Source organism: Salvia splendens, chromosome 8, assembly GCF_004379255.2.
Source record: "Salvia splendens isolate huo1 chromosome 8, SspV2, whole genome shotgun sequence".
NCBI lineage: Eukaryota > Viridiplantae > Streptophyta > Magnoliopsida > Lamiales > Lamiaceae > Salvia > Salvia splendens.
The window spans coordinates 28,327,866-28,344,601 of NC_056039.1; the positions used below are offsets into that span (position 1 = coordinate 28,327,866).

General features: G+C 38.7%; 1 protein-coding gene and 1 pseudogene across 1 annotated transcript; one reads left to right on the top strand and one right to left on the bottom strand.

Annotated features, from left to right (window-relative positions):
- Positions 1–2,112: 2,112 nt before the first annotated feature.
- Positions 2,113–5,373, top strand: LOC121744079 (tRNA (guanine(9)-N1)-methyltransferase). The gene is made up of 3 exons (XM_042137521.1): positions 2,113–2,594; positions 4,216–4,575; positions 4,985–5,373. The coding sequence occupies exons 1-3, from the start codon at positions 2,130–2,132 to the stop codon at positions 5,228–5,230; spliced, it is 1,071 nt and encodes a 356-aa protein (XP_041993455.1). The 5' UTR covers positions 2,113–2,129; the 3' UTR covers positions 5,231–5,373.
- Positions 5,374–5,504: 131 nt separating this feature from the next.
- LOC121746023 lies at positions 5,505–7,553 on the bottom strand (annotated as a pseudogene).
- Positions 7,554–16,736: the final 9,183 nt, after the last annotated feature.

Consider the following 16,736-nt stretch of genomic DNA (forward strand, 5'->3'; position numbering starts at 1 on the left):
AAATATGAATAAGATAAAGTTAGTACAATGTTAGGCCCATTACCAAAGTTAATAAAAAGAAAAAAAGGAAGTATAGAACTATGGACTAGGAAGTATAGAACTATGGACTAACATTGCGAGACTCATTACCAAGGAAACAAAATGTTAGTCATCTCCGTATGAGAGTATGTCATTTCCAAAAGAGAAATTCAATTATAAATCCTAAGAGCATCCGCAACGGTAGAAGGACGACGTCCGTCCGTGCCAGCGAGCAGCTGACGTGGCGGCTCCTGATTGGCCAACGACAAATCTGTTGGAATTTAATTTTTTTTAAATCGAATTTTAATTTATAAATCCGATTAAAAATAAAAAAAATATTTTCCCACTTCCCAAAAAATTATATCCGTTTTCTCCTCACTTTTAATTTATTTTTCAATTTTTTTCTCCAAAAATACACATTTTCATCTATAAATACCCCTACTTCCACACAAAAAATTTCACACCACACTACACAATTCTCATCTAAATTCTCTCATTTCCATTCTTACAATTCTCAATCTTTCTTTCACTCTTAACAAAAAAATGTCCGGCTCCGGTGATCACCCCTCCGGCTCCCACGGTTGGAACCACTAATGGTTCGGTTCACAACCATTTCCTAGTCCGGAAACGGAATTTTCGGGCCCTCCTCAAACCCAAAGTTCGCAAGCTCCGGGTGGCTACCGGCCTTACCCGGTCGACGACCAAAATGCCCCTGATGGGCAATACGGGTGGGCACTCGAACCACCCATACCTAGAGCGGGAGGGAGCGGCGACACTCAAGCTCCTACTCTTCCTACTCGTGGTGTCCGCACCCCGTACACTCCGGGGGAGATGGAGCAATTATTCAAAGCGTTTTTGTCTATCTCCGAAGATCCGGGGACCATTTTTTGTGGCGCATCTGTCGCCGGTACAATGAAAACCGGCCGGCTGGAACAATCGAGCGCAACGAGAGTATGGTGCGCAATGCCATATACAGAGCAAATGAAGAAATCCAAAAGTTCCAGGGGTATTGCCTCCAGGAAGAGCGGTCGGTGAGGAGCGGCCGAAGCGAGGTCGACATCATCAGTGCCGCGTTGGCGACCTACCAATCCCAACACTACAAACCGTTCAAGTACCTCAATGTTTGGAATAGGTGCGTGGACATCCGAAGTATAAGGGAGGCGTAGCATCCTCCTCTAGCTCCTCCGACAAACGGTCGAGGTCGGTATCCCTATCCGACGCCGGCTCCGATGAGGTGTCCACCTAGTTCGCCAGAGCTAACTTGGGTAGCCCCGACGCCGGTCCGAGTAGTTCCCAACGCCGGCTGCAAGAAAGGAAGAAGTCGACGGCCAACAACCGTCGCGCCGCGACTCCATCCGCCCCCGCTCCCTTTGTGCCACCTCAACCCTCCACCAACTCGTTGTGGGGGGTCCAAACTCAATTTGGCCGATAGGTCAAATATGACCCCCGAGCAACTTCGATCGCATGTGGCAATGATACGGGGTCTCCAAAGAACATTGGGGGTAGAGCCGGATGAATAGTCTTCCACGGGGGTATTTTAGTCTTTAATTGTGTAATTTTTATTTTTTAGGAGTTTAATTATGTAATTTTTATTTTTAGGTGTTTAATTATGTAATTTTTAATTTTTAGGATTTTAATTATGTAATTTTTAATTTTTAGAATTTTAATTATGTAATTTTTAATTTTTTTTTAATTTGTAATATTATTTCGGGTATTTTTAATGCATTTTAATTTTGTGGAAATGTTTTTATTTAAATTGAATAATAGAATGGTGGGACCCTTGAGCTTGTCCTTGCGGAAGAGCACGGATGTGAGTGCTGTGCTCTTACCTAAGAGTAGGGAGTAAAAAAGTAATAAAAGTGAGTCCGGGCCCACATCCGTGTTCGTTGGCAAGAGCACGGATGAGGATGCTCTAACTACCGCAAGTGAAAAAATGTCTTAATTTTGTAATAAAATGTGAAAAATATGTTAATAAATCTGAGTTAAATATGAAATACTAATGTTTTGCAATAAGTATGTAATGTTATTTTTAATTTTCAGAGGAGTATATTATATAGTGCTACTGCATAAAAAATTTCATTGGCATATTAAACATCTGTATTCGACGTCGTATGATTAACTGGTGCAAAATTGGTTCTTGGAAAACCTTATTACTGCCGGAGCCACCTATTACTCTCTCCCCATTTCTGCAAATGGAACCGCCGGAGCCCCTGCAGAATGACCAAACCGCCCCCTCAATGTCGAAGAACGCTCAGAAGCGTCTTCTCAAGCAGCAGAGATTCGAGGCGAAGAAGGCGGAGAAGAAGGCGCAGATGAAAGAACACAAGAAGATGGAGGCGGAGCGCAAGCGGACGGAGTGGGCGGAGAAATTGGCGAGCCTCGACGAAGAGGAGAGGGAGAAGCTAATCGAGCAAAGGAAGGGGCTGAGGAGGGAACGCATGGAGAAGCGCTCGGAGGAGAAGGGGCAGAAACTCGAGCGGCTACAGCAAGCGAGGGCTAATGGTCAGAATGTGGTTATTGATCTCGAGTTCGCTCACCTCATGACATCTACTGAACTCAGCAGCCTCGTTCAGCAGGTCAATTTTTTATCACGCTGAATTGCCAATTCTACTCTCCGTGTTTCTTCATCACTTGATTTCATCAAATTATTGAGTCTGTCGGTGTTTATTCATGAATTGCCAACTCGACCGAATTTAATGAACAATAAAATGGATTGTCTTATGAATCTTTCATGAAGATGGATGAAACAACTGCAATTTTAGTTTCTCACTATCAGTTCAAAGAGTCATATATGTGAAGTTAAAATTCCTTGTCTATGAAAGCAAAGTGTGATTGATTATAGGTCTGGATTTAGTTATGTAGTTAGACAAAGCACTAATGACAGAATTTGCACAGTTTGAAACTAATTTAGGAGTATGTCAATTAGGTTAACTGGGACATTATAACTAAGGACCGCATAATTCTTTGTATCATTGGATAACCATATGGCCCTGATTCATCTCTAGGAAATTTATGAATTTATAGATACTTAGGCACAAATCATCAATTCAGTTGTATTCATGCTCATGCTTATTCTAGTGACAGTTTTCCAGAACCATTTAGTGCAGTTGAATCGTCCTTCAATTTGATAGAATTGAATACTAGTAATTTACTAATATATGTCACACCAAATTGCTCCTTGGAAGTAAATGATTGTGAAATTTATATAACACTTGTCCCTATCTCCTGTGACATGCTCTTGAACTTTAAACTTGAAGTAGGAGCTTTAATTCTATTTGGCCACATTTGTATAATGTATGAGTGGTTCAGTGTAGATAAATTCATGAGACAGAGCGCTATGCCTGTTGGGCGATTAAGGGATATTTTAGCTCTGGATTGTATGAATTTATTAGATATCTCTGCCTTGTACATGGGGCAATGCTTTACCGATGTTTGAGAATGTAATACTTTTGGATGATATCGTGGCTGTAACTAAAGTGAAATTAACACCCACCTCCCCGCAATTTCTAGAAGGTTATCAAACAACTTTATAATTTCAAGCTATATTTAAGATATTATTTTTGAGTTTTTTGAAGACCATGTGTTATGTGTGTGGATTGTGAATAACTTAGATCCTGTATCAGCTGACCTTTTCTTCGAAACATAAGTAGTAACTACTCTTCACCGATAAATCACTCTAGTATTCGGTGTGAAACCATTTTGTGAGCATGACGCAGAAATTTCTTTTTTATTTCTTTTTGATAGTAGTGCTATATTATAGTACTTGGTTTTGATTTTAAGAAGCCTGTGAAGGTTTTGAAGAAGATTAATCATACAAGCCAAATATTTAAATGTGAATCTTACATGTACTTGAAACTAACAACTTAATTTTAAAGGTTGAATGTGATCTTTTCATGCACCCTTAGACGATCATTCTATGTCCAGTCCCAGCTATGTCGCCCATATGCTGTGTAGTGCCTTTTCTCTCGTTATTGCTCCCTTCTGGTTCTCGTAGTATGTCTCCATGATGAGACTGTTTCGAAATTGTTGTTTTTGTCATTTGTGACAACCAAACAACTTTAATTTCATGTACTTTTGAGCTTGTGGTTTTATGGTGAGCCTGTTTCTGACTTTCTAAAATTGAGATTGTTTGGACGAGGTACTTGCCATTATCTTATTCAGTCATATGGAGCTAATAACTGTTGATTTGACATGCAGATTATGTATTGTTATGCATTAAATGGAAGATGCCCCGTGCCAGCGCATATATGGCTGACTGGCTGCAATGGGGAAATGCAAAACCAACTTACGCGGATCCCAGGATATGATAGATGGTTAATTGAGAAGGAGGATAAATCCTACATAGAATCCTTTAAAGATCAGAAAGAAAATTTGGTGTATCTCACAGCTGATTCTGAGAATGTTCTGGATGTACTTGATCCGAAAGCAATTTACATCATTGGTGGTTTGGTGGATAGGAATCGCTGGAAAGGCCTTACCATGAATAAAGCAAACGAGCAAGGGATTAAAACAGCGAAATTGCCAATTGGATCTTACCTGAAGATGTCCAGTTCTCAGGTTGTCTATTGTCCTTAGCAATCACACGTAGATGGCAATCATGGCATCATCTTTCCTGTTTTAATATTTAGTTTTTTTAACCAATTCCCCTGTCATTTTTCTTAAATCATTTGACGGATGATGTCCTTTGATATGACTATAACTAATGCTTTCCACAATATCTGAAAGCATGATCTCAACAATTGATAGGATGTTACATGCTAAGATGGTGCATAATGATATGTTTGAGATGTAGGTCCTGGGATAGAATGATGATTAATTATACTCATTTGACTGAGATGGGGCATGATTATATAGTCTCATGTCACTTTCTTTCATTTTGTTTAGATACAGAGCCTAATTTGTACTTGCTCTAAGTAAACTGCCCTTGATAACTTCTTATTTGTGGTCTCTCTTAATTTGCTTGCAGGTCCTTACTGTGAATCAAGTGGTGGAGATACTTCTCAAGTTTTTGGAATCAGGAGACTGGAAACATTCATTTTTTGAGGTGATTCCTCTGAGGAAGAGAGGCGAAGCTGGAACAGAGGACAATGCAGAAGAGGGCGAAGGAAAGGATGAGGATGAAACGGAAGCTGGAGCAGATGATGAAGACAGTATAGGGATCGACGATCAAAAGGCAAAAAGGCCGTGCATCAGCGCAGAGATTAAAGCTTGAATATTTTAACCCAAGAGAGACCAAGCAAAATTTTGTGGATGGTTTATTGGGCGTGACTGATAGATTTTTGGTCCTTGATTCTGATGAACAACTGATTGTATTATTGTCATTAGCAGTGACATTGAAGTAATTCCATTTCCAGATTTGGGTCTTTGAAGCAAAAAGCTAAAATTCCTTGTTAACAAAAGCAAAGTAGAACAGAAGAGCAGTGAATTGTTTGGAAAATTGCAACACAGAAGGGGCAGTTAAGTTGTCCAAGTTACTGATCTAAAACAACATTAGAAAGTGATTTGGAGTGATTGCAATGCAAACCCTACAATTGGTCCTTAAGCTGAGGGAAAGGGTCAATGCAGGCGACTGCAGCCTGCGATGGGCCGGCATTAGGCGAGTCCTTGAAGAAATTCATAGGCGCAGCTCCGAAGAAGGCAAGGTGGTGGGGAATGTGGTGGAAAGCCGGCGGAGGAAAGGCATGGAATCCCATGGAGTTGTGATCCACCACCCTCTTCACGAGAGGCTCCCCTCTCAAAGAGCCGCGCTCCCCGCCATCGAACTCACGGTAGCGGTGCAGGTAGACGGTGAGGGGCTCGATGTAGTCATCGAAGCCGAGCTTGCTCATGGCCCAGAGGACGTCCTCAGTGGTGATAGTCTTGCGCTGCTCGCGCTGGCAGCGATCGTTGGCCTCGCTTGGTGATGAAGCTGATGTACTCGGACACGCATTCCTGGATGGTCTCCTTGGCGTCGTCGGATATTTTGGCATGCGGAGGGAGGATCTTGCGCATGATCCTGATCACGTTCGCTATCGGCATGAATCGGTCCTGCTCGCGGACGATGCACTCCGACTCATCGCCGCCCGGGTTTGTTTGTGGAGACGGCAGCCCCATGCTCATGTCTGCTCCTTTCAACTCTGTTTACCTCCGGCACCAAACCAGCAACATAATTATTTTCAGACTAAATTAATAAAATAGCCGTTTTGTTATGGTAAAGATAAAAATAGTCAATTTTATCTTGAATTTTAGGCAAAAAATAAATAAACCAGAAGGCAGTTTTTTCCGTAGCTACTTTTTAAAAATGTCATTTTCTTAATTAATAAAAAAGGCCAATAAAATAACGAGGCAGATGTGTATGGGCCTACTATAGAACTCAATATTTAGATGGGTCTTCAACATAAATTGGGCAAGACAGAAATTGGTGAATCGAGTAACTATAAGAGGCAGCAGAATTTGTTGACATTTTGTATTCTAGTCCACCATTCATCTAATAGAATTCAAATCGCAATTTTTCATTAGACAAAGTTATTATTATTACTATTACTACAAAAAACGGAACAATTAGTGGAACTAAACAATAAAAAATCTTGAATTTGTCTGCCACCACTCAAATAAGAAGTTAAAATCATGGGAATCAACAAAAATGAGCGCCTAATTTTTACTTATTTATTATATTTGAAAAGGTGGAAGCCTTTTAAAAAAATTATTATAAGTGGAGAAAGGTGTAGCCACCTCGAGATAAGCAGGTGGTGTATCGATTTAAATACTAATATGAGTGGAGGTATGTTTGAAGTCAAAGCATAAATGTTTTTATCGTTAATAAAGAAAGTAGCACTACCATACCACTATTGTAGTACGAAAAGAGAATGATGCCTGGAGTAGACGGATGGGGAAAAAAACAATCGTGCGATGACTGCTGTATTTCAATTTAGCAAGTGAAACATGCAGCATATACTCTATAAGTAGTGTGAATGTATTATCTGATAATGCATGAGTGACAGATGTGAATGTGGGGCCAAATACTGCATGTATGCCACTTGTTTACCCTACTTCGTCCCCTTTTACACAATACAATTCGCAGTTACATTTCTCATCATTTCCTTGGACTCAAATTCAACAAAACAAGCCTACCTATGCTATATATGGTTTCAGATCAACAAATGTATTACAGACTCAATGAAAATAAAAACAAGTGGTAGTCGTGTGAGATATATAGACTAAATGAGTACTCTCTCCTAACAGTTTAGTCTTTTGGAATGAGTTATCATGTTTGGTTTGTATCAATTTTATTACATTTATTTGGTAATGTATGTTAACATCAGATCAGTTGTGCACCATGTTTCTCAGAAATTAATAAATAGTCATTAAAAAATGGTGTAAATCATAAAAGGGGGAAATTGGAAGTGAACCCTAGGTAATTGAAGAACTGACCGGAGTTGGGTGTAGGGAGCCTGAGGTAGCCATGGAAGCCTCCTCCATTGTTGCCTCCGAGTTCCATCTTGAGATATTTTGGTGAGAAATAAAAGGTGAAGTGAAGTGAAGGGATTAATATATAGAGAGGTGAGGAGGGAGGACACGTGGCGAAGAGGCGTTGAGAACGAGAGAAGGGCATTCGCCGGTGGGAAATAAGGGTTCACAGTTGGGCAGCACTGTGGTGTGAGGCTTGACTGACCACATTTATGTTCTCAATACCATTAATGTACTATCATCTTAATTTGCTTTTCTTTCATCATCTCTGTTTTTTAGAGCTCCAATTCAATGCTCTTCTCTGAAAAGGAATACTCTTTTGCCAAATTATCATGTCTCTATCTAATTCCACTACAATACATTTACATATCTATACATACATCTTAGAGCACTCCTCCTCCTCGTGTATATTGTTTTGCTATTTTGTCTGGAATGAATGATGGCTTACTTGCATTTTTGTCATATTTGTCTAAATTTGTAAATTCATTAGTGTGTGTTGGCTGTAAAGTTTGAATGAAGCGTGAATAACTTTTCCTTCTTCTTACCTATCATCTGCAACTGCTTATGTGGAGGCTTCTCATAGTTGTGTTCTTCTAAATACACTGATATTAATTAATGTACAAGATAAAGTTGCATTTAATTTAATTTGCCATTTGGAATAGTTGGTAATGTGCATCATCAAAAGAAGAACAAATCAGTTATTATTGGGAAAAAGGTAGTGTGTTCATTGAACCACAAAATTGTTGGAATTGTTGGAAGAGTTGATACTAAGGAGTTGCATGAAGAACATGCTGACATGGATTCATGCAATGCTGGAAAAGGGAGCGCACGAGATTGCTTTAAGGATGAGAGCACGGGATCAAAGCCATTACCAACTAATGGATCAGGGGACCGCATTTGTACCTTCAAGGACGTGTTGATGAAAGGACTAAAGGAGAGAGACGTTAGTTAGGATTAGCGATCCTAATGAGATGTTAGCGAGTTAATCATAACAGAATATGGATTCTAGATTCTTCCATGTATGTGTATAAATACTGGTTTGTAATCTTTGTGATTGATCAATGAAACAGTGTTGCTAGTTCTCTCTCATACTATTTCCGGTTACATTCCACATAACTTTCATCAATATGGTACATAACTTTCATCAATATGGTCTTTGGTTGTTCTTTTCATAAATTGCTTTACTTAACTAAGTTGTCTCATCAAATCTAATTCTATGTCCCTTGTTAGAGTTTTAGAGATTTATAATACTATACATATATACCATAATTTAATAAAATTCAATACAGAAATGTTTCAAAGGAATGATATGTATATGGGTGAAATTGGAAACAAGGGTTTGAGGTGAGTAAATTAGTAAAATTGAAATGGCAAGAAAACTATTAAGTTGCGCAAAGCAGTTACTGGTGTCGTTGCAGGTGCAGGCCATATCTCTTGACTCAAGAAAAGACAAAATCAAAGGACTAAGGAAAGTACTAAAGGGATAGAGGAGCTTTGAAAATTTGCAATGAGATTTTAAAAAAATACATGCGAGAATCTTCTTTGTTCGGATTTCTCGAGACTTAATTTTGAGTGATAAATTATTAGTATTTGATTATGATTTAATTTGAGACTTGTTTAAGGGGCTACGAAAGAGAAAATAAGAGATTAATTACTATTATTCCCTACTTTGGTAAATTTGATTGATATAGGCGATCAGATTTATCAACTATAAGGAAAGGCCTTTGATACCTTCTTCCAATTCTTGTTTGTTGATAAACATATTGACTTTAGTTTAATTATAAATTGCATCTTTATAAATTTTCTTGTATAACCATTTAAAACTGGTGGTGGTGTCTAAAAGTGGACGCCTGAAAAATATTGATAGACACTCTATTATTATTATTATTATAGATTTATAGGTATTATTCAATAAAGTGGATTTTTTTTATAATTTATCAAAATTAAGCAAAAAAGGAGAAAAAATAGGCAGTAACTTAGCCCTTTTCTCCTCTTTATTGTGTCCGCTTATCGGGGTCTCGCACTTGATTTTAACGGGTTAAACGATATTCATAATATTATTCTAACTATTTCGCGCCTATTTTATGAGAGAAAACAATATTTACAGATTCTTTTAAATGGTTGTCGTGACTCATTTAGCGCGCTTCTATATAAATACGATAAAAAATCACTTTTTACGGCACCCGCCATGATAGGAACTAAAAATGAGCCCGACAATAAACACATAGTACATGCAAATCTATCTATTGGCAAAATAATGCATAGTAATTCAAAAATAAAAATAAAAATAAAAATGAAAGCACAATAACCTTCCCTTTCACTTTTCAGATATATAGAGAGAGTTACAGAAATTGACATACATCATATCACACTGATTATCTATGAGATCTGGCACACACATACTATACTAATTATTTGTTTGTTTAGAATGGAAATAAAAGAGAGTTGATTTACCAAACAAAGATGGCCATGAATAATGAGTAGGCCACAGCAGTCATGGGAAAAATAGAAATTAATAGAGCCATTGAAGCAGGAGGTTCAGGCTCCATAAAGTGAGGATATATAGCTAAGGCCGTCAGCCATAGTAGAAGCATGGTTATCGCCGCGAACCCTTTATGGTCAAAATCCATCTCTCCTTCAAATCTAAAGCCTAAAACGTTGGTGGAATGGGAATGAGAGTGAGAGTGAGAGTGAGAGTGAGAGTGAGAGTGAGAGTAATTTGAAGATAGGAAGCCCCCTTTTATGAGAAGATAAAGTATAGTAGTACAAGTAAAAGTGAGGTGGTGCATTAATATGAAATTCCGGAAATATGTAGTAATTAATTGGCAACTATCTTTTTTGTTTCTTACGTGTGACTGATGATGCAATTAACATCGTTCAACTAATTTATATCTCATATTTCTATCTTCATTCTATGTATTGTGTAAAGGGAAAAAAGGATAATGCCACCTGCATTTCCAATTAACATCATATTTAATAAAATAGAAAATGAAACCCTAGTCTGTGCTCAACCTCCATCAGCACCGAATCTATGGTTATGTTGTTATGTTGATGTGGGTGATGATTGGTTTGATGGAAATATTTGATTTGATGTATGATTAAATTTGAAGTGCATATCATGTCCTGCCATTTGACAGTCAAAAAATCAAATCAACACAAGTCATATACTGTAACTTTCAGTGCTCGTGATAAATTTCAGACTAATCAAGTGTTCCAACTATCCCACTGAAATTGGTCATGCAGGCTTGTGGATTTCAATTTGGGTGAATCCTCAATTAGAATAAATCAAATGGTCAGCGTCGTTGAATTTTTGGTCCAATTTAATTAAATGGAACAAGGTTTTGTATATATGGGCATCAAATTCAATCGTAGATAGTGATTAAATTGGGGCAAACTCAACAATAATTGTAGATATAGATGGGAAAGTGGCACCAAAACACGAATTCAATGCTTTGTAGACAAAAAAGGCCATTGAATTAATAGTTCACTCCCATTTCCACAACTGTCAAACTGAACTTTTGAAATTGAATTCACAATTTCACAATCCTTGAATAACATTATAAAAAAAATATCAGTCAGATTCTAACTAAATAAAAACAAAATGAATCGACGATGGCCTGCGTCTTTTAGCGGCTAATCCAGTGTATATTCTTGGCTGGCCGACAGTAATCCGCCAACTATTCTGCTGTTTTTTGTGGTGTAACTCTGAGTATTGACTAATTCCGTATAAATTGCTGTAATATCTAAAATCATAAATATTTATTAATTTTTAAAATTTTAAACAGAATTTAGTTAAATTTTATAGTTTTACAAATAATTTACCCTACTTTTTGTTTGTTGGCTATGAAATATAATTACTCATCAAAGGTTTGAGCAGCCCATAATTTTTTTACGGAGTTTTATAAATTAAAAAGTTATTTATTTATAAAAACATGAACTTTTACAAATTTTGGCTTTATCTAAACTTTTTTGTGAATTTTACGTTTTTTGTCAAAAGTTGCAGTGTGGCAAAGATCAATCATTGAAAACGAGAAAAGGCAATTGTCTATAAATAAACAAATTTCTTACATTTTATGATTTCCCTCCAATATTTATAATTCAAATACATGAATTTTAAGTTTTTGTTTTTATTTTTATTGTTATTGTAATTGATGTGTTCATCGGAAGTGCCAGTGCTAGCGCTAGTGTTACAATTTAGAAGGAATATTAAAATGACGTCGTTTTAAGTAGTAGGAAAATGTAGTTCCCATTATGTATATGAGGGATTAGGTTCGAGAACTTCTCTGCAAGGTAAATAATTACAAGATTAATAGTACTATGTGTTTGATCAATTTATTGGGCAAATTTGTGCAATCATGATTAGGATTGAGAGCTTTTCATACCCAAGTTTCAAACAATGAGTTGAATATTAAATGATTTCATAAAAGATCAATTCTATTTCTAGCGTTTATAAATATGCAAACCAAACATGTTCAGCATTCCGAGTAGCATAAGAAATCATTTTACTTTTCATTTTAATAATTGCTTTCAAGAAAAATATATTTATTCACTTTAACAAAAGTTTCTGAGCCCAGATTAATCGCGCAAGTTTCCCAACCAGAGAAAACTTCAATTATAGTAGTAATATTTATTTTCTATATCTCGATTGCCATCTATTAAAGAAACGTTGTTTAAATGATCAGTTTAATTTGCAACGTTGGCATTTCTCAGATGACGTGGAAAAAAACCGAGTTCATGTATTCATAATTAAAAAAGCGTTTGGCGGCTACTTGACTCGATCTCCATCAAACCAAGTTTGACCCGACTTGATTGGGTTGGTTTGATCCGACTTGATTAGAACCCAAACTGCCTAACATGACGGCATCACAAATTACCCAACTTGACGGCACTGAGGACAAAAATGTCATTTTCAAACATTTAATTAATCGTACAAGGGGGAAAATACCATTTTGGAAGGAGGAAAAGATGCCGAAATTCAAGACATTAGAGCATCCATATCCCTGCTCGGGTCAAGCTCCAAATCCCACGGCAGATCAGAGGATCACAGATTGTTCGGATGGAGAAGAGGATTGCACTCATGGCTTCTGTTATGACAAATAGGGCAATTGTGTAATCGACAAACGAAAGAACGTAAAGAGACACAAAATTTACGTAGTTCACCAACGGTGTGTTGGCTACGTCCACGGGCAAGAACGGAGAATAAATTGTATTATGACTGCGGTTACAGATACAACCCCCGTTTGGCTAGCGGCAAACAGTAATTATCAGCAGTGCCAACTTTCTTCACCTCAATTCTTTTCTCATCCCTTAGAAAATGATACCTCATATCAATATGCTTAGGCCTCTCATGGTGGACTTGATCTTTGGCTAAACAAATAGCGCTCTGACTGTCACAGAACACAATAACTTGATCTTGATGTAAACCAAGATCACCAACTAGCCCTTTCAACCGTATTCCCTCTTTAGCAGCTTCTGTCAATGCCATATACTCTGCTTCAGTACTAGACAAAGTAACTGCAGCCTGCAAAGTTACTTTCCAACTAACAACAGAACCACCAAGAGTGAAAACATAACCGGTCATAGATCTTCTACTATCGACATCTCCAGCATAGTCAGAATCAAAATAACTAGTCACTGAACAATGAGTATCACCTCCATAAATGAGACCAACATCAGACGCACCTCTCAAGTAGCGAAAAATTCTCTTCACGGCTTGCCAGTGCTCTTTTTCCGGATGTCGCATGAACCTGCTGACAACACTAACAACATGTGCTATGTCTGGTCTAGTACAGACCATATCGTACATCAAACTCCCTACTGCATTAGAGTACGGGACTCGAGACATGTACTCCTCCTCAACTTCAGATTTCGGTGCATTATCCGATGACAGATGAATATTTGTAGCACTTGGAGTATCAATAGGTTTAGCTCCAAACATGCCAAATCTTGATAAAATCTTCTCAATGTAGCTCTTCTGTGACAAACATACCTGTTAATTATGGAGCCTAATTTATCTCCTACCATGTTTAGGATTTGTTTCCTTGAAGTATTTTTTCCTTGTGATATATGTTTCCTAGTTTGACTAGAATTATGGCTCTCTAGTTGCTTATAAATAGAGTTGCTCCCTCATTGTTAAATTATGCTTATTCTGAAATTATATAGTGAAATCCATGGCTTGGCATCGCCCCCAGACGTAGATACACATTGTATCGAACTGGGTCAACAATTTCTTGTGTTCATTCTCTTTCATATTCGTGATTGCCTGTGTTTATTTCCCAACAACTGGTATCAAGAGCCTAGGGTTTAAGAGGCAGAAATCACGATGGGGATCGACGAGAAAATTGCTGTAGAGAATTTCGACGGATCTGATTTCGGATTTTGGAAGATGCAGATTGAGGATTACCTATACGGTAAAGATCTCTGGAAGCCTTTAAAAACCAAACCCGAAAAGATGGAACAGGAGGAGTGGGAGCTGCTGGACAGAAAAGCGATGAACGTGATTAGGCTATCGTTGTCCAAGGATGTGGCTTATCACACGACTGCAGCAAAGTCGACAAAGGAGATGATGAAGATCTTGGAGGACATGTATCAGAAACCATCAACGACAAACAAGGTAGATCTGATTAGACGATTGTTTAATTTTAGAATGCAAGAGGGAAAGCTGGTGCAACAACATCTCAACGAGTTCAACATGATTACTTCGCAACTGAACTCGGTTGATATAAAATTCGATGATGAAATTCGTGCCCTGATTTTGCTATCATCTCTGCCTGAGAGTTGGGCTGGCACAGTGACAGCAGTTACTGCTGCAGAGACAAACCTAACAGTTGACAGAGTAAGAGATTTGATGATTGGTGAGGAAGTTCGCCGGAGAGAATCAGGATCTTCTACATCGGGATCAGCACTGAATACAGAACAGAGAGGCAGATCGAAGGGAAAGCAAAATCATGGAAGATCAAATTCCAGAGGAAGGAGCCAATCCAAGAAGGATTTGTATAAAGTTAAATGCTGGAATTGTGATGAGTTTGAGCATTTTAGAAATCAGTGTGAGGCACCGAAGAAGTATAAGAATAAGGATCAGAAGAACAAGAAGACAGCAAACGCTACTATGTCTGATAACGATGACGAGGCGTTGGTCTTGAGTGTCAGTAGTCCGATGGAATCGTGAGTATTGGATTCTGGAGCGTCGTTCCACTCCTGCAGCAATGTGGAGATAATGGAAGACTACGTTTCTGGCAATTTTGGGAAGGTACATCTGGCTGATGACGAGCCCTTAGATATCGTGGGAAAGGGAAACGTGAAGGTAGTGACATCCAATGGATCCGTGATAAAACTGAATGGAGTCAGACACATTCCTGGATTGCAGAGAAGTTTGATTTTGATTGGGCAGCTTGATGCAGAAGGGTACACCGTGACGTTTGGCTGCAACAATTGGAAGATTACCAATGGAGCTATGATAGTAGCTCGAGGTAAGAAGGAGGGTACGTTGTATACCACAACTAACTCCAAAGATTGCATTGATATTGCAAGTGAGGCAAATAATGCAGATTTGTGACACTGTCGTCTTGGCCACATGAGCGAGAAAGGGATGAAGATAATGTGCTCAAGAGGTTTACTGTCTGGCCTGAAAACTGTTGAAGTTGGCCTGTGCGAGGATTGCGTGTTTGGGAAACAGAAAATGGTGAGTTTCTCAAGAGGAGACAGAAAATTGAAGACACAGAAGTTGGAGATGGTCCACACGGGTCTATGGGGACCAGCACCTGTGAAGTCCCTAGGAGGCTCTGAATATTATATGACTTTCATCGACGACTCTACTCGAAAGCTATGGGTTTATTTTCTGAAGAGTAAATCCGATGCGTTTGACGCTTTTAGGAAGTGGAAAGCCCTTGTTGAAACTGAAACCGGACTGAAGGTGAAGTGTCTAAGATCAGATAATGGAGGAGAATATGAACTTGCAAAGTTCAAGGAGTTCTGCGCCGAGAATGGAATCCGCATGGAGAAAACTGTGAAAGGAACTCCACAGCAGAATGGAATCGCAGAGCGCATGAACAGAACGTTGAGCGAGCGAGCAAGATGCATGAGGTTGAAAAGTGGATTGCCAAAGAGTTTTTGGGCAGATGCAGTCAACACAGCTGCATTCCTAATTAATAGAGATCCATCAGTTCCCTTGGAGTTTCGGATACCCGAGGAGGTTTGGACAGGAAAAGAGGTAAATCTATCATTCCTACGCATCTTTGGTTGTGTTGCTTATGCTCATGTTAGTTCCGTTGAGAGAAGTAAGTTGGATGCTAAATCTATTAAGTGTACGTTCATTGGTTATGGAGGCGATGAGTTCGGTTATAGACTCTGGGATGAGCAGAACCGTAAGGTTATTCGCAGTAGAGATGTCATTTTCAATGAACAAGTATTGTACAAGGATAGATTGGAGGCGTCGAGTCCCAGCAGTTCTGAGCCACAAGTGGTCGAGCTAGACATCTCAAACTCGAATGGGAGCAATGAGAGTCAGAATGCTGAAGAAGTGCTTGAAGAAGAACCAAACACTCCACCACCGACTATTCCACTGCCTAAATCGACTAGAGAGCGACGTGCACCTGATACGTACTTGCCCTCTAATTTCTATTTATTACTTACTGATGGTGGTGAGCCCGAGTGTTATGCAGAGGCAGGAGAAGGCCCGGATAAACGAAGGTGGAAAATTGCCATGGATGATGAGTTTGCCTCTCTTCTCCTGAATGGCACATGGGAGCTTGTGGAACTTCCTAAAGGGAAAAAGACATTGCATTGCAAGTGGGTCTATCGAATCAAATGTGAAGCTGATGGTAGCAAGCACTACAAGGCTAGGCTGGTTGTCAAGGGATTTGAGCAACGATATGGTATTGATTATACAGATGTGTTCACTCCTGTTGTGAAACTAACTACTATTCGTTTAGTGTTGAGTATGGTAGTTGCAGAAAATCTATTGTTACATCAGATGGATGTAAAAACGGCATTCCTTCATGGTGATTTGGAGGATGAGTTGTACATGACACAGCCTGAAGGATTCGTAGTAAAAGGAATGAAAAATCTTGTGTGCAAGTTGAAGAAGAGCTTGTATGGTTTAAAGCAAGCTCCAAAGTAGTGGTACAAGAAGTTTGATGGATTCATGATGGAGATTGGCTATAAAAGATGCTACGCTGACCATTGTTGTTACTACAAGAGGTTTGACAAGAGCTATCTTATCCTGTTATTATATGTTGATGATATGTTGATCGCAGGAGGTGATCAAAAGGAGA

Coding starts and splice junctions, on each gene's coding strand:
- LOC121744079 (XM_042137521.1), top strand. CDS start 2,130: ATGATTAACTGGTGCAAAATTGGTTCTTGGAAAACCTTATTACTGCCG. Junction 2,595..4,215: donor TCAGCAGCCTCGTTCAGCAG/GTCAATTTTTTA, acceptor TTTGACATGCAG/ATTATGTATTGTTATGCATT. Junction 4,576..4,984: donor TGAAGATGTCCAGTTCTCAG/GTTGTCTATTGT, acceptor ATTTGCTTGCAG/GTCCTTACTGTGAATCAAGT.